The sequence below is a fragment of the Peromyscus californicus genome, unplaced genomic scaffold, assembly GCF_007827085.1.
Source record: "Peromyscus californicus insignis strain IS unplaced genomic scaffold, ASM782708v3 Scaffold_13__1_contigs__length_99412109, whole genome shotgun sequence".
Lineage (NCBI taxonomy): Eukaryota > Metazoa > Chordata > Mammalia > Rodentia > Cricetidae > Peromyscus > Peromyscus californicus.
This window is the reverse complement of record NW_026294424.1, coordinates 70477602-70502077: the sequence shown is the minus strand read 5'-3', so window position 1 is coordinate 70502077 and position 24476 is coordinate 70477602. Positions and strand designations below refer to the sequence as shown.

At 43.0% G+C, this 24476-nt stretch overlaps 1 protein-coding gene across 6 annotated transcripts in view; it reads left to right on the top strand.

Moving 5' to 3' along the window:
• The window catches only part of Aasdh (aminoadipate-semialdehyde dehydrogenase), a 28619-nt gene continuing 4143 nt past the window's right edge, over positions 1–24476 (top strand). Inside the window, exons 1-12 of one of the 6 annotated variants that reach the window (XM_052735228.1) lie at positions 1–120; positions 3530–3797; positions 4463–4583; positions 7762–8054; positions 10726–10918; positions 14184–14425; positions 14884–14990; positions 15938–16110; positions 17730–17922; positions 19844–19959; positions 20995–21790; positions 23786–23949. In XM_052735228.1, coding sequence (XP_052591188.1) covers positions 3568–3797; positions 4463–4583; positions 7762–8054; positions 10726–10918; positions 14184–14425; positions 14884–14990; positions 15938–16110; positions 17730–17922; positions 19844–19959; positions 20995–21790; positions 23786–23949 — 2628 coding nt within the window. In that variant the 5' untranslated portion in view covers positions 1–120; positions 3530–3567. The other 5 variants (XM_052735230.1, XM_052735229.1, XM_052735227.1 and 2 more) reach the window with 5 other exon arrangements.

Here is a 24476-nt window from a genome sequence, read left to right as displayed (position 1 = left end):
CGCTGACGTCACGGGCGCCGGAAGATGGACGCGAGAAACCCGGTGGTGACGGGGTAGCTTTACGGCTGCTGGGCATCGGCTGCTCGCTGGAAAGTGTACTGCACGCGCTGTCGTGAAAAGGTGGGGTGGGGGCCGAGGAGGCCGGGCTGCCTCCGCTCGAGTCCGCCCGGCTTCGGGAGCCGGCCCGGCCTGGCTGGGATGGCCAGCTAATCCGTGCTGTGTGGCCTCCGGGTGGGGTCACCCCGCCTCCACCCGGTCGGTGCCCTTCAGTGAAATGCAGGGCACCTGCCTCGCCACCTCCTAGCGTGGTCCCCGAGAGCCAGTGAAAGAGTTTTGGAAGCCACGAGGTGCATTGTAACTAAAGGTGGCGGCGTTGATGTGTGTGTATGAAGACGCCGATGGATAATTGACCAATATTTATAATGCCCAGTATAGGGAGAGCCCGGAGGAGCAGGATTTGTTGGTGACTAACGAACGTCATTTACAGTTGCAAATGGGCTAGCCGTTTAAGCTTGATCGTGTAACGCGAAATCTGCTTGTTAGATTGCCCTTCTGCTGTTCCTAAAAGTCCGCCTTTAAAAAGCCATAGTTGACTTGTTTTTGTTTTCTTATTTAACATTAAAGTATTTGTGGGGGTTTGGGGGCGGGCAGCATGCTTGAGGAAGTCACAAGACACCTTTTGGGAGTTGGATCTCTCCTTCCATCATGTGGGTCCCAGGAATTGAACTCGGGTTTTCAGGCGTGATGGTCGGTTCCTTTATCCCGAGCCATTTGTTGACCCAGGTATATCTGAGCATGGAATAAATTATGTTTATTGGAGAGAGAGAGAAAAAAAAATACATATACATAAATTTAATGACTGAAATGAAAATCTAGACAAGACTGAATTTTGCCACTGGGAAACCTGTAAATTCAAAGTAGAAAAACTTACTTATTGTATATATTTTGTGTGGTGAGTTTTGTAGTTTGTTATAAAAATGACACTTTCTCTTTTTAAAAACTTAGTTTATAGTCCCATTATTCCACTGCTATGAAGTATGTTATTAGATTATTATTTTCTTGTGAGAAATTAACAGTGGTACATTGTGTTTGCTTTCTGGAGGAAAAGCAACTTTGAAACAGACTAATTTTTTATTTTATTCAATTGTGTCATTTAATTAACATCAAGTTGGTTAAAGAAAAGGGCTTCTTAAACCCATAAAACTGAAAATTCCCAAAAGGATGCAAAAAAATTGAAATGTGATTCCTAAGTATCAAATTTAAAAATACAAGATAATTTTAATACTTGTGGTATTTTTTTAATAAAAAATACCATAAATGTTTTACCTGCATGTATGTATGTGCACCTCGTTCATGCCTGGTATCTTTAGAGGGTATTGGATCCTCTGGAACTGGAACTATGGACTGCTATGAGCTACCATGTGGGTGCTGATATTGAACCTGGGTCTTCTAAAAGAACAAGGGCTCTTTAACTCCTGAGATGTATCTCCAGGTCCAGACTAGATTTTTGTAAAAATAAGTATAATTCATAATGTGGACAATGGGTATTTAAAGAAATTTATTTGGCTGGTCCGTGTTCATATGTAAGCAAAAATAGCAGGAGGTACTCTACTACACTAACCTTATATTCCAAATAAACTCACTCCCTATAACCGTAGTATATACTGTAGTCTGTATAATTTGTATAATGACCATTTGTATATCTATGGAAAATCATCTTTTGTGTACCACAAAAGTTAGTACTTATAGAAATGTTTATTAAAAAGAAATACCAGCTGGGCATTGCTGGCGCATGCTTTTAATCATAGCACTTGGGAGGCAGAGCTAGGCGGATTTCTGTGAGTTCCAGGCACTAAAACTACATGGAGAAACCCTGTTTCGAAAACGAAAACCAAACCAAAACAAAAAAAGATTTATTTATTTTGGGCTGGAGAGATGGATCAGTGGTTAAAAGAAATTGTTGCTCTTGAAGAGGACCTGAGTTCAATTCCCAGCACCCACATGGTACATTACAACCATCTATAATCCCAGTTCTAGGGGATTGAACAGGCATACAGGTGATGTACATGCATACAAGCAAAAAAATTCGTACACTTAAAATAAATCTACAAAAAATATTTTCTCTCTATGAATGTTTTGCCTACATGCATATTCGTGCACCATATTCATTTCAGGGGTCAGAAAAGACAGTAGGATCCCTCGGAACTAGAGTCAAGATGCTTATAAACTGCCATGTGATACTGGGAATTGAACCCCAGACCTTTGGCAACTGGTGTGTTTAACCATTGAGCCACCTCTCCAGCCCCCTTTTTTGGTTATTTTTAAAGTGTATATCCTTTTGACATTGTAGTCAATTGAGGAATAAATCTACATTTCTGTCTTTAATTCTGTTATGTGTGTGTCACGCTCTTCCCACATGTTTTAAGTTCTGATCCAGTGTGGGTTCAGCTGTCATCAGATTAATTTATATGTCATTGATTTCAGCAGAGTTGCCATAGGTGTTTTGTAAGTTTAGAGCTTCAGTCGTGATCTTTGATACAGCTTTTTGGTTTTTTTCGTAACACAAAATACTGCTCTTACCTTAAGGACAGTAAGAGATAATTTATTGTGAGCCAAATATGAGTGATCGGGCTCCAGGGACAGAGATTTAGGTTACCCTAAAAATCGTGCCCCAGCATGGAAGCAGTTCTGTGAGCTTGTATAGTCGAAGGACAGAAAGTAAAAAATCAAGGGAATTAGGTAGATGGATTACAGCAAGTCAAGGAGCATTCCGGGCTAAGTGTGGGGTATTATCAGGTGATATTCTTAGCTTGGTGGAAGCTAGACTCTGGCACTTATCTTCATAAAGGCTTCAGCTGACTGTCACTGAGGATGTTGGATAGACAGGTGTGTAGCTCACAACAAGCGATACAGGGACTTATGATTAATTATGAAAGCTCGGCCCATAGTTTAGGATTACTCGTAACTAGCTCTCATAACTTAAATTCACCCATTTATTTTAATCGACCTTCTATCATGTGGTGTTACCTCTCTTCCATCTTGCACCTCCTCCTGTTTCCTCTCTGTCTCCTGTGCACCTTGGTTTTCCTCCTCTTCCTCTCTGTCCTGGGAAATCCTGCCTGTACCACCTGCCTAGCTGTTGACCATCAGCTTTTTATTGTACCAGTCACAGCAAACACATCTTCACACAGTGTACGGATAGCCCACAACACAGGTGGGCAATAATCCTGCTGTCAAGATATTCCAAGGTGGTTTGTCTTTGAGTCTGCAGCATCCCAACTCTCCAGACTCTTAACATTTTCATCAGTCAATAAGCCTTGCAGAATCTTCAGCATAGACATAGCTTTTCTCTGGGCGCTTCCTTTCAGTTTGTTGTTTTGCAATGCTGGGCACGGAACTCAGTGCACACTGGCAAGCAGTCTGTCACTGATGTAGATACCCAGCTCATACAATCATTTTTGTTAGTGGACACGTTTCTTCCTCGCCTGCCTAAAACTCCCCTAACTTCTCCTAACATTTCTCTCTGTAGATTTCTCGGCCACGGGTGTTTAGACAAACCTCGGTAAAATGACTCTTCAGGAGTTGGTGCACCACGCTGCCTCCATTTATTTGAATAGAGCAGCTGTATGTTTTGATGAAGGCAACAACCAGCCTCCAGTGTTTTACACCTACAAGACTGTGCTGAGTGAGGCTTCGGAATTATCCAAGTTTCTGCTAACACATTGTGACTTTGGAGGAGTTCGGGAAATTGGTCTCTACTGTCAACCTGGGATCAACCTACCCTCCTGGATTTTAGGGTAATATTTCTAGTATAAACTGATACTACGCTAAGCTAATTTATAGTTTTATTATGTAGTGCACATTGTAAGCTATTGTTCTGTTTACTGGTGGATATTTTTTTTTGTATTGTCAGTTTTCTGAAGATATTAAAGTACACATTTATCTAAGTATTATTTTTAATTATTTAAATCATTTTAATCATTTAATTCATGCTTATTAAGGAGAGACTAAAGGTTTTCACAAGCAGAATAAATAGCTCCAAAGTATAAAGGCCTCATTTGTCAATAGAAAACAGCTAAAGCGTTATATAACTGTTGTTAGATCAAAGAAAACCACTGAGACATTACTCCAGTCCTTGTTAGTTTAAGCCTTTTAAAATGTTGTATTTCTGTATATTAAGTGTTAAGAGCTCCCTTTTTTTTTAATACTGAGTATTGAACCCAGGACCTTGTACATGCCAAGCAAACTCCAGACAATTGAGCTACATCCCCATCCCAAGTTATGAGAAGTTAAAATAGAATTTTACAATACCCAAGATATTCATTGGGCACAAGATAAAATAACTATTTGCAACTAAGGCATGACCCTGAAATTCTGAAATGCTAACGAACATTAAGTAGAGACGTGGAAGTGCTCCCAGGAGAATTTTATTCACTCCGCTAACCTCCTGTTTCTCCTTCAGGATCCTTCAGGTCCCGGCAGCTTATGCACCTATTGATCCAAACTCGCCACCGTTATTATCGACTCACTTTATGAAAAAATGTGATCTCAAGTATGTTCTCGTTGAGAAAAAGCAGGTTCATGTAAGTCTTGGTGTTTAAGTGTTTTGGAGGGGTGTGAAGTGGGAGGGAGAGAGACTATTTTCAGTTTAAGAGTTCTCTCAGCTGGGTTCTCTGTGAGATCGAGGCCAACCTCGTCTTCAGAGCTACTTCCAGGATAGCCAGGGCTACACGGAGAAACCCTATCTTGAAAAACCAAAAAAGAAAAAAAAAGTTCTCTGTCTTGGCTTCTGAATTTACTGACTCTGGCAGTGTTTCTCAGCTTCAGTGATGTCACCATTTTGGTTGAGTGTGTGTTGTGGGAAGTTTTCCAGTACAATATAAGATGGTTAATAGCATTACTGCCTTCCATATATTAGAGACCAGTAAAAGAGCTACTGCACCTTTTCGATCTTGCATCCAGAAATGCCCAGATCTTCCCGAGTATGCCCTGTCCGTCTGAACACTTCATTGAGAACCACCCCTTTATGATAAGAAAGTATCTTCTCACCTTATGGCAATTGTTTTTTTTTTTTTCCTTCCTGTTTCCAAATTATTTCCAGTGGTGGAAAGTATCATAGTACTTGGAGAGTTTACTTTTATGTACTTGTATCAATTACAGTGGTCTCCAATGTTAAAGAATTATAAACAAACGTACATTTTGAAAAAGAGATGAGCTCTTAAACCACACATTATTGGAAAGCTGAGTGTATTATTTAAAACATTTTTAAGTATAGAGCTGGAGAGATGGCTCAGAGGTTAAGAGCACTGACTGCTTTTAGTGTTACTGTGCCTTGGAGAATGCTGAAATGAGCTCATATTAAGAGAATTAAGGTAAACCCGAGTTCCAACCAAACCTTTTATGGCACTTGGAGCTCTGTAAACAATCTTAGTCCAAGAGAGCCCGACATTGTTATGATTGTTAATCCCAAAGTGTTAGTTTAAAATGTTATTACACTCAGAAATACAGGATGTAATACACAATTTCCTTATTTTTCTTGGACTCCTCAGTGGTTTAGTCTTGTAACTCCTTTAAAAGTCCTTTATAAGATTATCTCTTTAGGTAGATAACAAAATGATTGGTTCTTTCTTTGCAGCTGCAGCTGCAAATTACAGCCCTACCAATTAGGAAGTTGAGGTTTATTGCATGTATGTTGTCAAGATGACTCTGTCTTTTATCATTTACTTAAATGGAATGTGACCTTCAAATGTAACTCCTGTATTCAACATGAAAGATTCTGTTGGATATATATAGCTGTGAAGAACAAAGAGATTTGGAGCTAACATGAGAGAATAAAGAAAGTAGCCATCAGAATGCGTGAAAATTCATTCACTTCCTAAAAAAGCCCTCAGATAACAGTACTAAGTTTTGCCACACTAAGGCTTTCTCTTTGAGCCTTTTTAGCAGCTCAGAAGCTGGTCTTCCGAGCTGTAATAATTATCCTAATAAAAACAAGGAGCTATTGGCATCCAGTAGGTAGCAGAGGGTGCTAAAAATCCTAGAGTGTACAAGACAGGCTCCCACAAGGAATTCTGTGCCCAAATGTCAGCAGTGTAGAGGCTGGCACTAGGTAGAGATGAGGTATTTGGGAGGATGCTGGTGTATACAACCCCTCTAACTTTGTGTACTGTGTGTTGGGGAGAAAAGAAGGGCAAGTACTCCGGAGCCCACCATGGATCTACAGTGGTGGGGCTCTGAGGGAGCTGAGTGTGTCTCAGGCAGTGGACAGTTTTCATGGAAAATAATGATTTCGATCTAAATCTTAAGAATATATAGTCTTGAGCTATTTTAGTTGCTGTTTTGTTTTAAATAAAGTTTCATATATCCCTGGCTGACCTCAAACTCACTATTAAGCTGATGACCTTGAACTTCTTTTTTTGTTTGTCTGGGTTTGTTTGGTTTGAGGCAGGTTCTCTCTCCATAGCCCTGGCTGTCCTGGAACTCGTTATGTAGATCAGGCTAGCTTCAAACTCACAGAAGTCTTCCTGCCTCTGTGTCGTGAGTGCTGGGATTAAGGACATGCACCACTATGTCCAGCTAACCTAGAATTTGTGTTAGAAGGTCCTGCTGCCTCCAGCTCATGTGTCCTGAGATTACAGATGGTTACAGTTTGCCTTTAATATTTATTATTATTGTTGTTGTTGTTGTTGTTTTTAGCATTACAGCATAACATGACACTTCTAACATGCACATGTACAACAAACACACAAGCAGAAAACGTGGCAAACTACCAGCGTTTGACCTTTTGTTATTTATATCTATTTGTTTAATATGAAAACTCAGATTGTTTCAGTTAAGCTGTTTTTACAAATCAGCCCAAGAAGCTCTACTGAGAAGAACCCCACTTTAAATGTATGCGGGTCCAGTGGTGGTGGACTCTGTAATCCTAGCCCTCAGAGCACTGACAATGGCCTCAGGGTAGAGGCCAAAGTGGTCTACATAGTGAATTCCAGGCCAGCCAGGGCCACACAGCAAGAACTTGTTTCCAGAGATCAAAAGCTAAACAAATTAAACATCACATCGTTTCGTCCAACTCACTTCTGCATCACGCCAAAGCACCAAAGCCAGAACCCAGCCATTGGTTCACCATGGCCAGAAGGCCACAACTTCTGTGGAGGCTGCTTGCCGACTCTTGCTGTCTACTCCTAGTGCAAGACCAGCTCAGAACCACTGTAAAGGATTCAGTAAGCGGCAATCATTTAACAGTTAGTCACATGCTGTTGCCACTTTCTGGTCTCCTTTCGTCTCCTGTCGCACCAGCCCTCACCTTCTTCTCCGCGTTTGCACGTCTCTGAAGTGCTTACTGTCCTCAGCTTTCTTAGATCAGGTGCTCTCCGTTGGTGACTGACTGAACTACCCATCTTCTCATCTGGGGAATAACAAATATTGCCTCTGGAATCTCTGACCTTTGTGTGGAGGAATCTCTGACCTTTGTGTGGAGTAAGTTCCGCTTCTCCACCAACATCTCAGTCATGTGCCCTTACCACTTTTACCACATTGCATTGCAGTTATGTGCTTTTATACATGTCTGCTTTGAAGGTGAGTTTGAAAATAAGGACACTTAACTCTTGGTTGTGTCTCATTTCTCTCCTTGTCCCAAGATATGTAGCTAGTCCTCCCATCCCAGGTTAAGCCATATTGAATGAGGAAATGGATATTTTATATTCTCTATAGAAGAATCCTTTTTAACATGTTAATATTCATAAATATCTTCTCTCACAGAAATTCAAATCTTCACATGAAACACTTTTGAACTATGACACAGTTTCAGTGGAACATAAGAACCTCGTGCTCTTCACACTTCATTGGGAAAATGGTGATAGAAAAGAGAAATATGAGATAAATGGTAGACAAACCAGCAGGAATTCTGAGAACAGCATCGGAGAGAAGGCACACATGGACATTCGGCAAGAGCGTTGCTTGGCTTATGTCCTCCATACCTCAGGGACCACAGGGACACCAAAGATCGTCAGAGTGCCTCACGCATGCATACTTCCAAACATCCAGCACTTTCGGTAAGTTCTGTCCTGTGAATCCTTCTTAGAATTTGTGCTTTAAGCTGGGTGTGGCGGGACTCACCAGGAGTCTCAGCATTTGAGAGGCAGAGGGAGATTACAAGTTTGAGGCCAGTTTGTGCTGTGGAGAGAAACTCTAACTCAGGAAAACAAAACAAAATGAAAATCTTTCATTCTAGCCAGGCAGTGATGGTGTACATCTTTAATCCCAGCACTTGGGAGGCAGAGGCAAGTGGATCTCTGAGTTTGAGGACAGCCTGGCCTACAAGTCAGGTTCCAGGACAGACAGGGCTGTTACACAGAGAAACTCTGTTTTGAAAAATAAATAAAACAAACAAAAATCTTGCATTTTAAAAAAGAAAAATAAATTTAAATATCTGTTCTTTGTAAATCTTGATCCAAATGGATAATCCTAAATAACTGATCAATTGGATCTGTCCTGTTTGATCTGTATATTATCTTTAGTTCTCTGCAGACAAGGCATACAATTGTGGTTAACAGGCCAATCACAGAACACACAAAAGATAGAACAGAAGCTATGGGTATGTGTGTGCATGTGCGTGAGTGGTGTGCGTGAGATTGGAGTTCTGAACACAGGACCCATGTAACAAGCTGGGCATCCAACAAATACAGATAACTCCAGTCAGATCTCAGGGTAAATGCTGAAAGGTCAGAGAAGTAGAGCAGCCAGCCACTACTTCTTACCTCTACGAAATACTCAGCCGAAAGAATACCCAGCTCCTGTCTCCTCCTGCCTTATAGTCCCCTCTCCGCCCAGCCATATCACTTCCTCTTTCCACCTCCCTAGTGCTGGGATTAAAGGTGTGTGATATCCCAAGGGCTGGGATCAAAGGTGTTTGCCATCACTGCCTGGCTCTGTTTCTATTTTAGACTGGATCAAGCCTGTGTAGCCCAGGGTGGCCTTGAACTCACAGAGATCCATCTGCCTCTGCCTCTTGAGTTCTGGATTAAATGTGTGTGCCACCACTGCCTGGCTTTGCCCTCTGATCTTCAGACAAGCTTTATTCATTAGATCATACACAAAATATAATTCAGCAGAAGGAAGATTCTACTGCAAGGAAACCAGAGTATAAGAGTGGATTTTTACAAGAGACTGGCTCACACAGAATGACTGAGAAAGTGTGTTCGGCTAGGAGAGAGTCAGTAGCAGGTTGGAACCCCACAGCATAGTCAGAAAACACAGTCAGGTGGGAGGGAAATTACCCGTAGACCCAGCACTGCTGCTGCGGCTGCTGCTTTGTAAAAAAACAGTCTGACTTGTTTTTAGTCATGTGTATATCTACTTGTGGGTATGTTATGTGTATGCAGAGGCCAGAGACTTTGGTTTCTCTCGACCTGGAGTTAGCTAGACCAAACTGCCTGACTTCCCAGGAGGTGCTGGAGCAGCAGTGTGCTCTGAAGCACGAAGTCATCGCTCCAGCCCTGTTTGGTTTTCACTAAGGAGAAATCGGGCCATTTCAGGATTGAGAAAACTCAGCTGCTTATGGACTGGAATGTTGAACTGAATAACCGGCAGAGTGTGTACTTCACTGAATGGCAGCCGCCAGCCTTCTGTTCTCTAACCTGCTCCTTAAAGGGAACCCCCTATAACTGGTGATTCACACCTGTAATCCTAGCTATTGGAAGCCCGAAGCAGGAGGACTGCTGTGAATTTGAGGCCAGTCTGGGCTACATAGTGAGTGCTAGGCCAGCCAGAGCTACATAACAGAACAGTATCTCTAAAAAACAAAAGGAAAACAAAACAACAAAAATAAAAACAAAGACAAAATGAAAGCATAGTAGAAAGAGAATTCTGGGGGTTGTAGTTCACTCTGTCTACATTAATAAATGAGAAAATAGTCACGGATGATAAAGCTTATCTGGTAAAAGGAGGGAAATGGAATTATTTAAAGGACTCTCTTCTATCTATTTTTATTTATTTAAAAGATGGTTGAGACAGGGTCTTACTGTGTAGCTCTGGCTGCCCTGGAACTGACGATGTAGCCCAGGCTGGCCTCAAGCTTGCAGAGATGCACCCCTTCCTCTGCCTCCTGAGTGCTGCTGGGGTTACAGGCGTGTACCACCACCGCACTCTGCTGGAGGGCTTCAGTCCTGCCTTCTGTAAAGAGGGTTTCCAGCAGCAATACTGCCGTTTCGGTTACTCTGAAGAATGAAGTCTGAGGCATCCAGAAAAACATGTTCTCCTTGGTGATGGCATGGATGCTGATTTCCTCCTCCTCCTCTTCTTTTAGATTTATCTATTTTTTTTTTTTTCTAATTTCTTATGTGTAGCCCAGGCTGGCCTCGAACTCGTGATCCTCATGCCTCCGCCTCCTTCAGCAAATCCTACCGGCGTGCGCCACCACAACTGGCGATTTATCTATTTTTATTTCATGTGTATGAATGTTTTTCTTGCATGAATGTCTGTGTGCTATGTGTATACCTGGTGTTCATAGAAGTCAGAAGAAGCCATGAATTCTCTGGAACAAGAGTTTCAGATGGGGTGAACTACCATGTGGGTGCTGGGAACCGAACCTGAGTCCTTTGAAAGAGCAGGAAGTGCTTTTAACCACTGAGCCATCTCTCCAGTCCCTACTTAACGCTTCTTTAGGGTCTGTGCTTGCCCAGGCTTAGGCAGTCCTGATGACAGCGATGCTCTGTTTGTCTTTAGGGTACTTTTTGACATCACCCACGAAGATGTCTTGTTTCTGGCTTCACCTCTGACCTTCGATCCATCTGTTGTGGAAATATTTGTTTCTCTGTTCAGTGGGGCCTGTCTGCTTATCGTGCCGACTTCTGTCAAAGTGACCCCATCAAAGTTAGCTGATGCTCTCTTTTCCCACCACAGAGTGACTGTTTTACAGGTATGCTTCAGGAGCAACGGAAATGTTTTCTTCTGCATTCTTCTAAGGTTGCATGTGGTAGAGGATCCTTTATAGTTCTGTGTTCTTCCCACTGGATTAAGGATGTGTAGTTAGCTCATCAAAGGCTACCACCTTGTGATGGCACATGTTTATCTTAAAATGAAAGAGAAATCAGTTAAGCATGCCTAGAGAGTTATTTACTGTGCATTCGTTCGCCTGTTGTCCACTGGAGGAACTTGATTTTTGACTGTGAGTGTGCTGCTGGGGTATCTTCTCTCATAACGTTTAAGCATAGTGTTCCTACCAAAAGCTAGTATATTAGTCACTCCATTGCAGATGAGCTGAGAACCAGGTGTGTGAGCATCTGCCTATAATCTCAATACTTGGGCGGTGGGGCTTCCTATGGGGAGCTCAAGACCAGCCTGCTCTACACAGTGAGTTCCAGGACAGCCAGGACTACACAGAGAGACCCTGTCTCAGACCACCAACCAACCAACCAAATACCGCCCCCCCTCCCACCCTACCCCCCAAAAACACAAAGAGTATGGAACCGGAGAGGTATCTTAGTATATAAGAGCACTTTTTATGAAAGCGTGAGTTCATGTCCCCGGTACCCATGTAAAAGCCAGGCATGCCACATATGCCTGAATCTCAGTGTTGGTTGGGGCTGAGGCAGGTGGATTCTGGAAGCTCACTAATCAGCTTGCCTAGCTGGAATGGTCAGTTTCAGGTTCAAAAAAATATGGTGGAGTGTGGTAGAGGAAGACACCGGATATCCTGTTCTGGCCTCTGCATGTGTACACTCATGCTCCTGTGTACATACACCACATACCACACCTTTCCCACAATTGACAACTGTTTTCATTCTTTGAGAATTTCCTACATGTCTGATCATACTCGCCCTTCTCCCTGAGTCTTCATAGATCTACTCCTCCCATACCTACCCGATTTGTGGGTTTTTTTTTTTTTTCTTCATCAAAGCTGTCTTAGATAGGGTTTCTATTGCTGTGAAGAGACACCATGACCATGGCAACTCTTACAAGGAAACATTTAATTGGGGCTGGCTTACAATTCAGAGGTTTAGTCCATTATTGTCACGGCAGGAAGTATGGTGGTACTCAGGCAGAGATGGTGCTTTATTATTACAACAAACTGGCCAACTTTCTATTGAGTGTAGAATAGGTACAGTGTAGATCCAGGTAGAAGAAAGAGGTTCTACATTTGATCAGCAGGCAGCAGGAAGAGAGTGAGAAACTGAGCCTTTCTTAAGCATCTGAGACCTCAAAGCCCCCTCCCAGTGACACACTTCCTCCAACAAGGCCACACCCCCTAATAGTACCACTCCCTATGAGCCTAAGGGGACTATTTTCATTCAAACCCCCACAAAGGCTAATTTGTGCAGCCCAAATATTCTTGGATGTGTGGCCTTTCACTGACACATGGTTAACTTACCAGGGCTACACTCTTAGGAGAAAAATGACCCTCTCTCAGCAGCTGACAGTTGCCAATAGCTCCTTGGCTAGGGATGGGACATTGTGCCCAACTCTCCTCTCCATGGACTTGTTCTGGTTTGGGCTTACATAGATTTTGTGCATGCTGTCACACCCATTGTGAGTTCAGCTGCTGTTCTTGGAGAAGACCTGGGTTCACTTTCTGTCACCCACATGGTAGTTCATAATTGTCTGTAACTCCAGTTCTAGAGGCTCTGACACCATCCTCTGACCTCTGAGGACACCAGGTGTACATGTGATGCACACATATGCATAGAGAGGAAACACTCAGAAAAATTATAAAATCAAAGGAGTGTGTCGCACACAAGCTGTAAGATGCTGCACTGTAAGTGGTTAAAAGAGTTGGAGACGGTAGTTAGAGGATAAAAGCCCTTGTTGCTCTTCCGAGGACTTCAGTTTGGTTCCTGTCACCCACATGGTGGCTCACAAGCATCCATCACTTCAGATCCTGGGTTCTAGGGGATTTGGTGCCTTTTACATCCTCAGGTACCCACATATACATGGAAGCAAAACACTCATGTAGATAAAGTAATTCTTTCTTTCATTTTGTTTTGTTTTTCGAGGCAGAGTTTCTGTCCTGGAACTTGTTCTGTAGACCAGGCTGGCCTCGAACTCACAGAGATCCGCCTGCCTCTGCCTCCCGAGTGCTGGGATTAAAGGTGTGCACCACCACCACCACCACCACCACCACCACCACCACCACCACCACCCGCCTGCCTCTCTCCCTCCCTCCCTGTCTCTTTCCTCCTTTTTTAGCATTGTGCTGGTATGTCTCCCCAGTGCAATAAGGAGAAAGGGAAGGGGGAAGAAGAGTAGAAGGAAGGAGAGGGAGAGAAGGAAAAGGAGAAGGTGGAGGAGAAATTTCATACGCGGACAACATGATCATGTATCTGGAGAACTGGGAGAAGACGACATTAGAACTAATATGCATTTAGCCAAATTGGAAGTTATCCTCTTGATATAAAAGCCAGCTGTACTTGAATGTATAAATATGTGTATATAGTCATATGTATTTCTAGGTATGTGTATTTCTATTAAGGAAATGCCTAAAGCCAAATTAAGAAAATATTTCTTTACAATAACATCAAAAATAATAAAATAAGAATAAGTTTGAAGAATAGCAAGACTCATGCACTGAAAACTCTTTAAGATTATTGATGGACATTAAAGACCTACCTGTGTAAACAGGCATTTCAACAGGGCAGCTCTTACTAAGTCAGTCTGTAAGTTGTGTCAAATGTACTTTTCTACCAAAATCCCAGTAAATGTTTTGTAGAAACTCACAAGTTGATCCTAGATTTTATATGGAAATGGAAAAAAGAGCCCTAATTTATACAGTGGAGAACCACTTGGTAATAAAAAAGAAATAAACTGTTTATAAATACAATAACATGGATGAAATGTGAAATATTTATTTAGGGTCTTATTAATCAGGCTTGCCAACTGAAAATTCTAACCTCAGGGTTAGAGAGATGTCCCAGTGGTTAGGAGTATTCCTTGGCCCAGAGTTCAATTCCCAGAACCTATGTCTAGTGATTGACAATGGCCTGTAAGTCTGGCTCTAAGGCATCCGATGCCCTCTTCTGGCTTCTGCAGGCACACACATACAAACATACACAGAAATAATAAGAAATCCTAAAGAAAGAAAAACACAGCCTTAATGTCCACATGGGCTCCAAATACAAAATCTGAATTAATTCTTCTAGTATTTACATAAGGAAGGAGAAAACTAAGTGACTTTAATGTGTTTCCAGGCAACGCCAACATTGCTGAGGAGATTTGGATGTGAGCTCATCAAGTCCACTGTCCTGTCAGCACACACTTCTCTGAGAGTGCTAGCCCTCGGAGGGGAAGCCTTCCCCTCACTGACTGTTCTCAAAAGATGGCGAGGCAAAGGCAATAAAACCCGGATATTTAACATTTATGGTATCACAGAGGTATCCAGCTGGGCGACTTTTTACAGGATCCCAGAGGACATTCTTAATTCTCCTGTGAAGTAAGAGCTTTAGTTACACTCAGTGGAGGGGAGGAGTCTTATCCAGAGATCTTAGCATTAATACTGGGGTTTGTGAGTTTTGTTTGGGATGGCAGTTGAACATGATGGCAATTGAAGGTGATAGGCCTTGCATGCTGAGCACGCCCTCTGCCGGGGAGCTGCATTCCTAGCCCTACCTGTCGACAGGGTTTGTTGGGCACTGTAGTGATAATTTTTAAAACACTGTTTCAAGTTAAGAATTCAAAATCTTTCCTATAACTGGTGGCGAGATCCTACCAGACCCTTTTGTGACTGAATCAATAAGATGCTATACTGTTTCCAGCAAACCCTTTCCTCAGGTGGTCTTTGAATCGTACCCTAAACTGTTTTGTCTTTATTTACTGTACTGTGCTTTGGATACACTGGGAAGTCCGCTCAAATGTGAATTTTAAAGAGGCTCTGGGCTGTGTTTTTCGCAGATGTGACTCTCCTGTGCAGCTGGGGTCTCCGCTACTTGGAACTGTGGTTGAGGTCAGGGACGCAAACGGTTCCCCAGTTCACGAAGGCACCGGCCAAGTATTTTTAGGTTGGTTTATATTTCTTGGTTGATTTTAAGGAAAGAAAAATCAGTTGTTTCTTTTATTCCTTTCATGACTTTTTTAAATGTAGAATGAACTTTTCAGTGATAAATTTTAATCTCTTCATAATCACGAGATATTTAGTGTTTCTCCAAATTATTTCACATGCAGTTCTTTTTTTTTTTTTTTTTTTCAAATTGTGGAATTTTTTTTTTTTTTTTAATGCCAAATGCTGTTTATTGAAGGTGGGAAGAGGTCTTAAATACAGGCTTACAGCACGATGGGAGAACCCCGGAGGGCAGAAGTTCGCTACTGATGTTTTACAATCTTGCATCTAAGCTGTTAATGCCCATTATGCAGGATACACAGACAAGGAACTTCCCTTAAGCATTCAGGAGGGTGGAACCCGGCAGGGAATTAGCATAGGGAGGACATCAAGGTCAAGGTCAGCAAGCAAGGCAACAGTTACCCAAAACGGGGGCCAGGGACCTACAGGTCCCCCTTTTACTAGAAAATGAGCTTCTGACTTAGGTTGCGTGGGAAGTCAGCAGGTCACCTTACCCATCATGGAGATGCCTGCCCAGGCCACACAGGCGCTCTGTCTTAGGTTGGTGAGCGCCCCCCAGGCACATGCAGTTCTTAATAATTTAGAAACATAACTTGAAATGTTAGCATTTGACAAAACTATATCTAGCAGTATTCTAAGGATATTTTTTAAAATCATACATATTTTTAGAAATAAGTTTAGTTTTATCCTTTCACTAACTTCCCAAAGTTACTGTGCCTAGTTTTATCAGGTAGCGTAGGTAGCATTTAAAATAGCATTTAAAGTCTCCTCATTTTAGTATAGTCAGGGTCTGAGTCTTAGTTCCTGAGTTTTAGAGGCACTTTGATTTTGATATTGTCAATTCGTTTTTTCTGTGGATTTTGACCCTGGAGTCTGTGTCTTTGAAAGGTGGGGAGAACAGAGTCTGTTTCCTTGACGATGAAGTGATGGTGCCTCTTGGCACCATGCGAGCCACAGGAGACATCGTGACTGTGAAAGACGGAGAGATGTTTTTCTTGGGAAGAAAGGACAGCCAGGTCAAGCGGCATGGCAAACGTCTTAACACTGAGCTTGTACAACAGGTAGAGCCACTTAAGTATTAACTATCTACTAGTGTGGTAGGTAGTAGAGGTGGCTACCACCAAAGTTCTATGCCAGACTCTCTGTTGGTGTCATCTAAAGCTCACATCTTTATATTCATAATTATTTACAATAAAAAATATGGAGCCGGGTGTGGTGATGCATGCCTGTAAACGCCACTCTGGAGGCTGAGGCTGAGGATTATGAGCTCAAGGCCAACCTGAGTTATATAGCAGGATCCTATTTAAAAAAAAAAAATCAGTGCCAGATGGCAGTGGTACACACCTTTAATCCCAACACTTAGGAGGCAGAGGCAGGTGGATCTCTGAGTTCAATGCCAGCCTGGTCAACAAAGTGAGTTCCAGGACAGCCAGGACTATACAAAGAAACTCTGTATCTAAAAAAAAAAAAAACCTAAAAAAAAAGCAATAAAAGGCATGGGTAATTCAATGTATTTCTTATTCCTATCAGGAAGATATTTTGTTTGTTTTATTTTATTTATTTTATTTTATTTTTTTTTTTTGGTTTTTCGAGATAGGGTTTCTCTGTGTAGCTTTGCGCCTCTCCTGGAACTCACTTGGTAGCCCAGGCTGGCCTCGAACTCACAGAGATCCGCCTGGCTCTGCCTCCCAAGTGCTGGGATTAAAGGCGTGCGCCACCACCGCCCAGCCTTATTTTTTTATTTATTTATTTTTTTTGGTTTTTCAAGACAGGGTTTCTCTGTGTAGCTTTGTGCCTTTCCTGGAACTCACTTGGTAGTCCAGGCTGGCCTCAAACTCACAGAGATCTGCCTGGCTCTGCCTCCTGAGTGCTGGGATTAAAGGCGTGCGCCACCACCGCCCGGCTGTTTGTTTTATTTTGAGGCAGAGTCTCTTTATGTAGCCCAGGTTATTCTGAAATTCCAAGTCTCCTGCCTCAGGCTTCTTAGTGTTAGGATTACAGGTGTGACTCCCCAAGCCTTCCTTGAGATGGCCATTTTTAAAATTTTTTTATTTTTTAGTTTGTTGGTTTTCCTAGACAGGGCTTCTCTGTGTAGTCCTTGCTGTCTTGGAACTCGCCCTGTAGACCAAACTGGCCTTGAACTCACAGAGATCCACCTGCCACTGCCTCCCGAATGCTGGGATTAAAGACATGCCACACCACCGCTCGGCCGAGATGGCCATTTTTAAAATCAATACGGGAATGTAAAGATTGCTCAGTGGTTAGAGATGCCTCAGCTCTTGCAGAGGACCCAGGTTGCTTTCTAGTACCCACATCAGACAGCTCACAACCTTCTGTAACTCCAGTTACAGGGGATCCAACATCCTCTGGTCTCCTCTGGCACCTGTATTCACATGGTGTGCAAAACACACAGGCACACATACATAAAAATAAAAAGGAAGTAACAAAATAGATTTTGAGTCCTATGAAAATACATTCATTTATTTGTTTTGGAATGTATTTTTTTTTTAATGGTGACTCTCTGTTAGTAATAGATACCAATAGCAAGCAATTTTTAAAAATCTCAGGTATTTTCTAGAAGTTAATTCAGCTGTACTGATTTTAGGCATAACAAATCTGAGCATTCAGGAGCCCGTTCCTAGATGTCCCCATTAGTAAATGAGGATAATCTCTCTTATAGGTGGCTGAGGAACTTGACCAGGTGGAATCCTGTGCGGTCATGTGGTATAATGAGGAAAAGCTGATTCTCTTCATCGCATCCAAAGTTGATTTAGTAAAGGATTGCATCTTTAACGAATTGCAGAAACAGCTTCCAACTCACGCCCTCCCTGATGACATAGTGTTGATTGATACTCTACCATTTACATGTCATGGTAAAGTGACTTAGCGCAGATGTGTTCAGTGCTGGAGAACGCTAATGGTACTCAGATTAGTTTAACGGCTACATAAGTGCTATACTAAGTGATACTAGCAGTAACTGTGGTCGACCCTCTGTTAATTGCTTTGTGTAACTAACTCATTCCTGTTGAAAAACTCCTGTGGGCTGATGGTATTCCGATTTGCAGGTAGGCAATTCCCCCCCCCCCCCCCCCCCCCGAGACCATTGTGCCGAGTATTAATTACTTGTGCATCCCCTGACAGTACCCGACAGAAAAGGCTGAAGGGAGGAAAGATTGGGGCTGATGGCTTCATCGTGTGTCTGTCTGCCATGGACGGAAGGCGCAGTAAGCAGCTCAGATCATGTGATGGTGGCCAGCAGAGAGGGTGAAGACAGGCTCTGACTGGCTGTCTCCTTCCTTTATTCTCTGTGCCCCCAGCCCGTGCTCAGGGATGGTCATGCTTTGTTCATCCCCAGAGCATCCTCACAGACACACCTAGGGGAGTGACTCTGAACCCAGTCAGGCTGGCCATGAAGGTCAGGGGTCACCAGAGAAACAGAACTGATGTTTAGATAGATATATAAAAATATTAGAGGGAACTGACTGACGTGGCTCCAGAGACTGAAAGGTTGCGTCCTATGCTTCGAGCTGGAGGGGTCCTAAGAGAGCTGGGGCTGTAGTTCTCAGTTTTGAGGCCTGAGAATCGGGAGCCATGGCGTAGACACTGCAGGCATCTCCCAGCACACACAGTGAGGAGGTTCATCCCCCTTCTACTTTGTGTCTGTGCAGGCCTCCAGGGCTGGACTGATAACCAGCCAGTTTGGGAAGACAGTCTTCTTCACTGAGGCCATTGGTTCATATGCTAATCTTATCCTGAAATGTCATTATAGATGCACCCAGAAAGAGTTTTGAATCAATTTTGAACAGTGGACCAACCTATGACTCATGTTGACACAAAATGAGTCATTGCAGTGGTAGAGTTGAAATTCTGCCTAGTACTACTTAGCTTCAATTTACATACCTTTTGGGCAACAGAGTCTTGATATGTATTTCAGGGTAGCCTTGGTTTCACTATGTAGCCTAGGTGGCAAAACATATACTCTTAAAAGTCAGACACAGTACCACATACCTGTAATCCCGGCACTGGGGAAGCTGAGGCAGGAGGATTCCTAAGCTTTACACCAACTTGAGCTATATAATAAGACTATGCTTTAAAAAAAAAAGTATGAGGCTAGAGAGATGGCTCATGGTTAGAGATGGATGCTGCACATGCCTAGTGGTTTGATAACTCGGTGTTATGATAGGAGAGAGTCAAGTCCCAAAAGTTGTACAGAACACACACACACACACAAAGTATTTTTAAAGTATGTTTTATATATGTATATGCGTTTATATACACTATTGATAGTTCCTCACCCATGACATTTTAATTTAACACATACTTCAAAATATAGTAGTTGCTCTGTCATTCATCATATTTGTTAAGAATTTTAGATGCATCTAGTTAGCGTACAAGGTAATGGAACCCATTTTCACTCCGTGCATCTCACTTGTAGTCAGTGCTTTGTTCCTCCCCTCGATACCACGTCTTGAGCCCTTGAACATCAGTAAAAAGCATCTTCTTCCCTCTCGGGTGATATTCACTATAGTCTGTGGCGTCGGCCTTCAGGATTGATTATCTGTTCTGTATGATCGCTAAGCTTTACAGTGAAGTGTGCATGACTAATTCACACACAGTGGCTCTGGGGCAAAAGTAATTTATTTGCTTATGTTATGAGGTGGGGTCAAGCCTAGGACCTGGTATGTGTGAACACATGCTCCACTACACATGCTCCACTACACAGCCACACCCCCAGCTGTATGGTTAAAGTTTACACATGTTATTTTAATGTTTGTTATTTCTCTTCATATTAAGGTAAAATTGATGTTTCTGCACTAAATGAGATGTATTTACATTACATAAACTCACAGCCGAGGAGTAAGATCCATGGAAGAGAGGAACTTTGGGAAAAATTACAGTATTTATGGAAGGTACAACTTCTTAAATATAAATTTATTCTTGTAATTCATTCATTATAGGGAATTTTAGTATCCCTAGTAAGCCAGTAAAATTATTTTAAGAATATTACAGCTGTCCAGGTGCCAGGTAGCATACCTCCCTTCATCCAGGTTGTTTATAATAAAAGTTAGAGTATTTAATTAAATGTCTCACACAGAAATTCATTGAAAGTGAGTTAATTTAAAAGGTGCCAGTGTCTACGTGCCTACTGACATGACTTTCCCTGGTAGAGGCAGGGCATTACCTATGCCCTTGCCGTCCTAAAACCACACCCTGCCCAGTGGGCTAGCCATTGGATCTCGGTTTCTGCCATTAGTTCTGAGAAACTTGCAGTAGTTGCGTGTTTCTTTCTGCTCAAGGCATTTTTAAATATGTCTCAATAGGAAAGCAAAATTTCCTAGATAAGATGTAGAGTATTCAGCCTGGTTGGTGTCCCAGGCCTTTAATCGCAGCACTCAGGAGGCAGAGGCGGGTGGATCTCTATGAGTTCGAGGCCAGCCTGGTCTACATAGTGAGTTCCAGGACATCCAGGGGTGCACAGAGAAACCCTGTCTCAGAAAACAACAACAAAAAGATAGGTTTTTCTGAATGGTTCTGTGAGGTGAATGCATTTGGTTAGTCTTAAACACTGAGGGCTAAATTGTTAGGGAGCCACTTGGGAGGCAGTTTGAATTCTATGAAATGGATCAGTGTTACTGTCGTGTAGGGAATATTAGCTGTGGGGACCTTAAGGGCTAGGTGGTAAAGCAGACGTTTCTGTAGCCTTATTCCTTATTTTATGCTCTAAAAGGAATCGTAGTTAGAGATTATAATGATAATCTGTGACGGAGTTGGTAATATGTGATGGTTACTAGTATAGAGAAAATAACTTTTAATTTATCTTAACAGTTAGCATTTTTTTATGATGCCATCTGTGCTGTAGGTCCTGTCAGCTTTCTGTCACTTGTTACCTGTGAAGCCCTCTGGTTTGGGCCTCTCACCGTGTCTCTCCCTTCTCTCGTCCGTAGTCTATTCTGAATCTCCCTGAGGATCCCGAGGATCCTGTGCAGGTTCCCGACAACTCGCTCTTCTTAGATAGCGGCGGAGATTCCCTGAAGTCTGAGTGGCTCCTCACCGAGATTGAAAAGCTCACTGGCACACCCATACCTGGGCTCCTGGAGCTTATTCTCAGCAGTTCTATCTTAAAGATTTACAACCACATCATCCAGACCCTGTTTACCCACGAGGACCTGAAAGTCAACAAGGCTTACGCCACGAAAAGGAAGCTGAGTGATGCGGATCCAGAGGGAGCCTGCGGGAAAGCCGCACATCTGGGTTCTGCCTTGCCCTCCACCCACGACAGTGAGACAAACGCTTTGATTGCTCTGAGCAGAGGGAGCCAGGTCTTGTCTCTGGGCCCTTGGAAGCTTCTAACTAAGTTAGGACACTGCCCTTCAGTCTGTCCTCTGGATTTCATTCCACAGACTAACATTCAAATACTGAAAGGCTTAAGTCCTCCAGCTCCTGATGAAAATTTGAAAAAACCGCCGGTTTCTGAGGAGGGGAAACCTGCGGTAGGGGCTGAGACAGTGGTGTTGCGAGAGAGGTGGAGGTCAGACACAGGCAAGTGTGTAGATGCCTCCCCTCTGCTCGTGATAGCAGCAGCTGCCGATCAGTCATCCACAACCGTGTTCATCGGCTCCCACTCCCACAGAGTCAAAGCGGTTGACATTTACTCTGGGAAGATGAGATGGGAACAGCTCTTGGGAGATCGAATTGAATCCTCCGCGTGCGTGTCTAAGTGTGGAAACTTCATTGTAGTTGGTAAGTCTCTGAGTCTTAAGGTTTGTAGAGTTTGATTGAACACACACGCACACACACACACACACACACACGCAACACGCACATGCACAAGCGTGCGTGCGTTTGAAATCCGAGACCCTGGATATAAAGTTAGCTCTGTATTGCTGTACTCTGTGACTTTGGCAGGTTGTTGGACTCACAGTCTCACTTTTCTCATGGAGAAAATGGAAGCAGTCATCAAACCTAATGCTGTAGCACACATGACGTTGAAACCTGCTGAGCTACAGCAGCGTCCCTGGGTCAGGAATTTTGGAGGCACTCGGCTGATGATCGAGGTCTCATGCTTCTAAGGGCACTAAAGGCATTATGCGGACTGAGAGATGGGCTTCCGGGATGGCTCACATTCAGCACTGTTAACGCAGGGACTCTGTTCTCAGTTCCTTTTGCTGAGAAGATTCAGGTCTGCCGCACGAGCCTCTCCAGCTGTCTGAAGGTTTGCACGACATGGCGTCCGACTGCCTTCCTTCAGAGTGGGCGATCCCAAAGAGAAAGCTGTAGGAGCCACGGCGTCCTTTTAAAGACCTAGTCTCTAAAACTGGAGGCGATCACTTCCGCTTCATTGTCTTCATCAAACATAACTCACTAGGTCCAGGCCACGCTCGGGGAGAGAGTTAGTCTCCATTTCCGGAAGAACGTCTAAGTGTGTGTGGGTGTATTTTAAACCCATGACGGCTATCAAAGAGTTCTGGGCAGGAGAAACGAAGACTAAAAGTCCATTAGTACACTGCCAGGCCCAGATGAAGCTCTTAGTAAGTGATGGTGACGCAGAAAGTGTCTTGGAAATTGACTTTCAAGAGCAGTGACCTGCCCGTGGGCAGAACCTTGTAAAGTGTAGGCAAGGAAGCCATCCTAAATGGCTGTCCCCAGACTCCGTCTGCTTCATATATATTATGATAGTGTGTGCCTGCTTGCAGGTTTTACAATTCCTGCATCAAGGTCTGAGATCCCCAAACTACCCTCTCATCCATGGCTACCACTCGGGAAAAGAAGTTCAGTGGAGTTACTAAGAATACTGGCTAGTAGATTTAAATCCCGATGCTGCCACATGGCAACTTTGAAATTTGCCCCTTTAGTTAATCTGCTTCCATGTCATCCATAGTGTGAATACAATTATGCTAAAATATTTGGAAAAGTAGGTTGGGGATGTGGCTCCTATGGTAGAATGCTTGCCCAGCAGACCCTGGGTTCAGTCCCCAGCACTGTATAAACCAGGTGGTGTGATGATACACACCTGTAATCCCAGCACTCAGGAGGTGGAGGCCGAAGGATCAGAAGGTCTTCCTCCCCTAATAGGATCCTGAGGCTAGCCCGGGCTAAAGGCCCTGTCTCAAAAGAAAAAGCCTTGATACTTAGAAAATACCCAATGGACATTGGTTGTTATTAGTGTTAGCTTTTCTCAAACAGCTCTGAGCATCTATCCTCCTTGTATGAGTTATCACAATAACTGTCCGCATAGAAGGAGAGTAACCTGAGGCTCTGTGACACTGGGTAATTTATACAACCACAGCCAGGATGGATTTGAATCCAGGTCTGTCAGTGTGGGTGTGCACATGTACTCGTGAGGTCAGAGACACTTGTTGGGCCTCTTTCCCCATGTGGGTCTGGGGGTCAAAGTCAGGACGTCAGGCTTGGTGGCAGGTGCCTTGACTGACTATCTTGCTGGTCCATGATGCTATTAAGAAACCAAGGGACTGTTGGATGCAGAAGTGTTCATCAGTGTGTCCAGCACTCAGCAGGCTGAGGCCTAGGGCTGGGTTAAAGACATGCGCCACCACACCAGCACTAAGTCAGGAGTTTACACGAGGGACTGCTGTTCAGCGTCTGCTTTATGTTTGCTGAAAGCTGCATCAGATAAGTGAACATATAGAGGAAGAGTGTAAATAGAAATTCCCAACCTTTAAACTACTCTATGTCAATGTATCTCTACCTCATCTGTTATGTTCTGTTTCTCTGTAGGCTGTTATAATGGATTAGTTTATGTTCTGAAGAGTAATAGTGGAGAAGAATATTGGGCATTTCCTACTGAAGATGCTGTCAAAAGCTCGCCGGCCCTGGACCCTACCACAGGACTCGTTTATATCGGCTCTCATGACCAGCATGCATATGCTCTAGACATTTATGTAAGAACTGACCTCATCAGTGTCACACCATAACCACCAAAATGCAAGCAACTCTGAAGTGTGCTTCAGTGGGGGCAACTGTTAACTGTAGCCCGAGTGTAACGTTTGGTCTGGAAAGACGTGATTAGTCAAATTTAAACATCTTTAGACATGTTCAGCTTCCTTTCAAATCATTTCTGTAATATGAAGAATTCAGAATGATCATAATAGAAAAAAAAACAAAGATATCAGTAAGCTATTTTAAGATCCCATTACGTGAAAATATCAAATTTATATTAAAACTACAAGAAATAGGCTGCGGTGGTTTTTTGAAATAACAGTGAATCAAAACTTACTAATTGGTATAAGTAGAAAAACGAGTAAATATAAGTTAATTAGAAAAACTCAGGAAACAAAAACAAGGGGCATAAACTTCAGCAGCAGAAGCTGCTGAAGACAGAAATGTTTCAGGCCTTTAGGATTCAAAGTAATGAAATGAGACACTGAGCTCCAGAAACACATAAATTACAGTACTGCAGTGATTAACA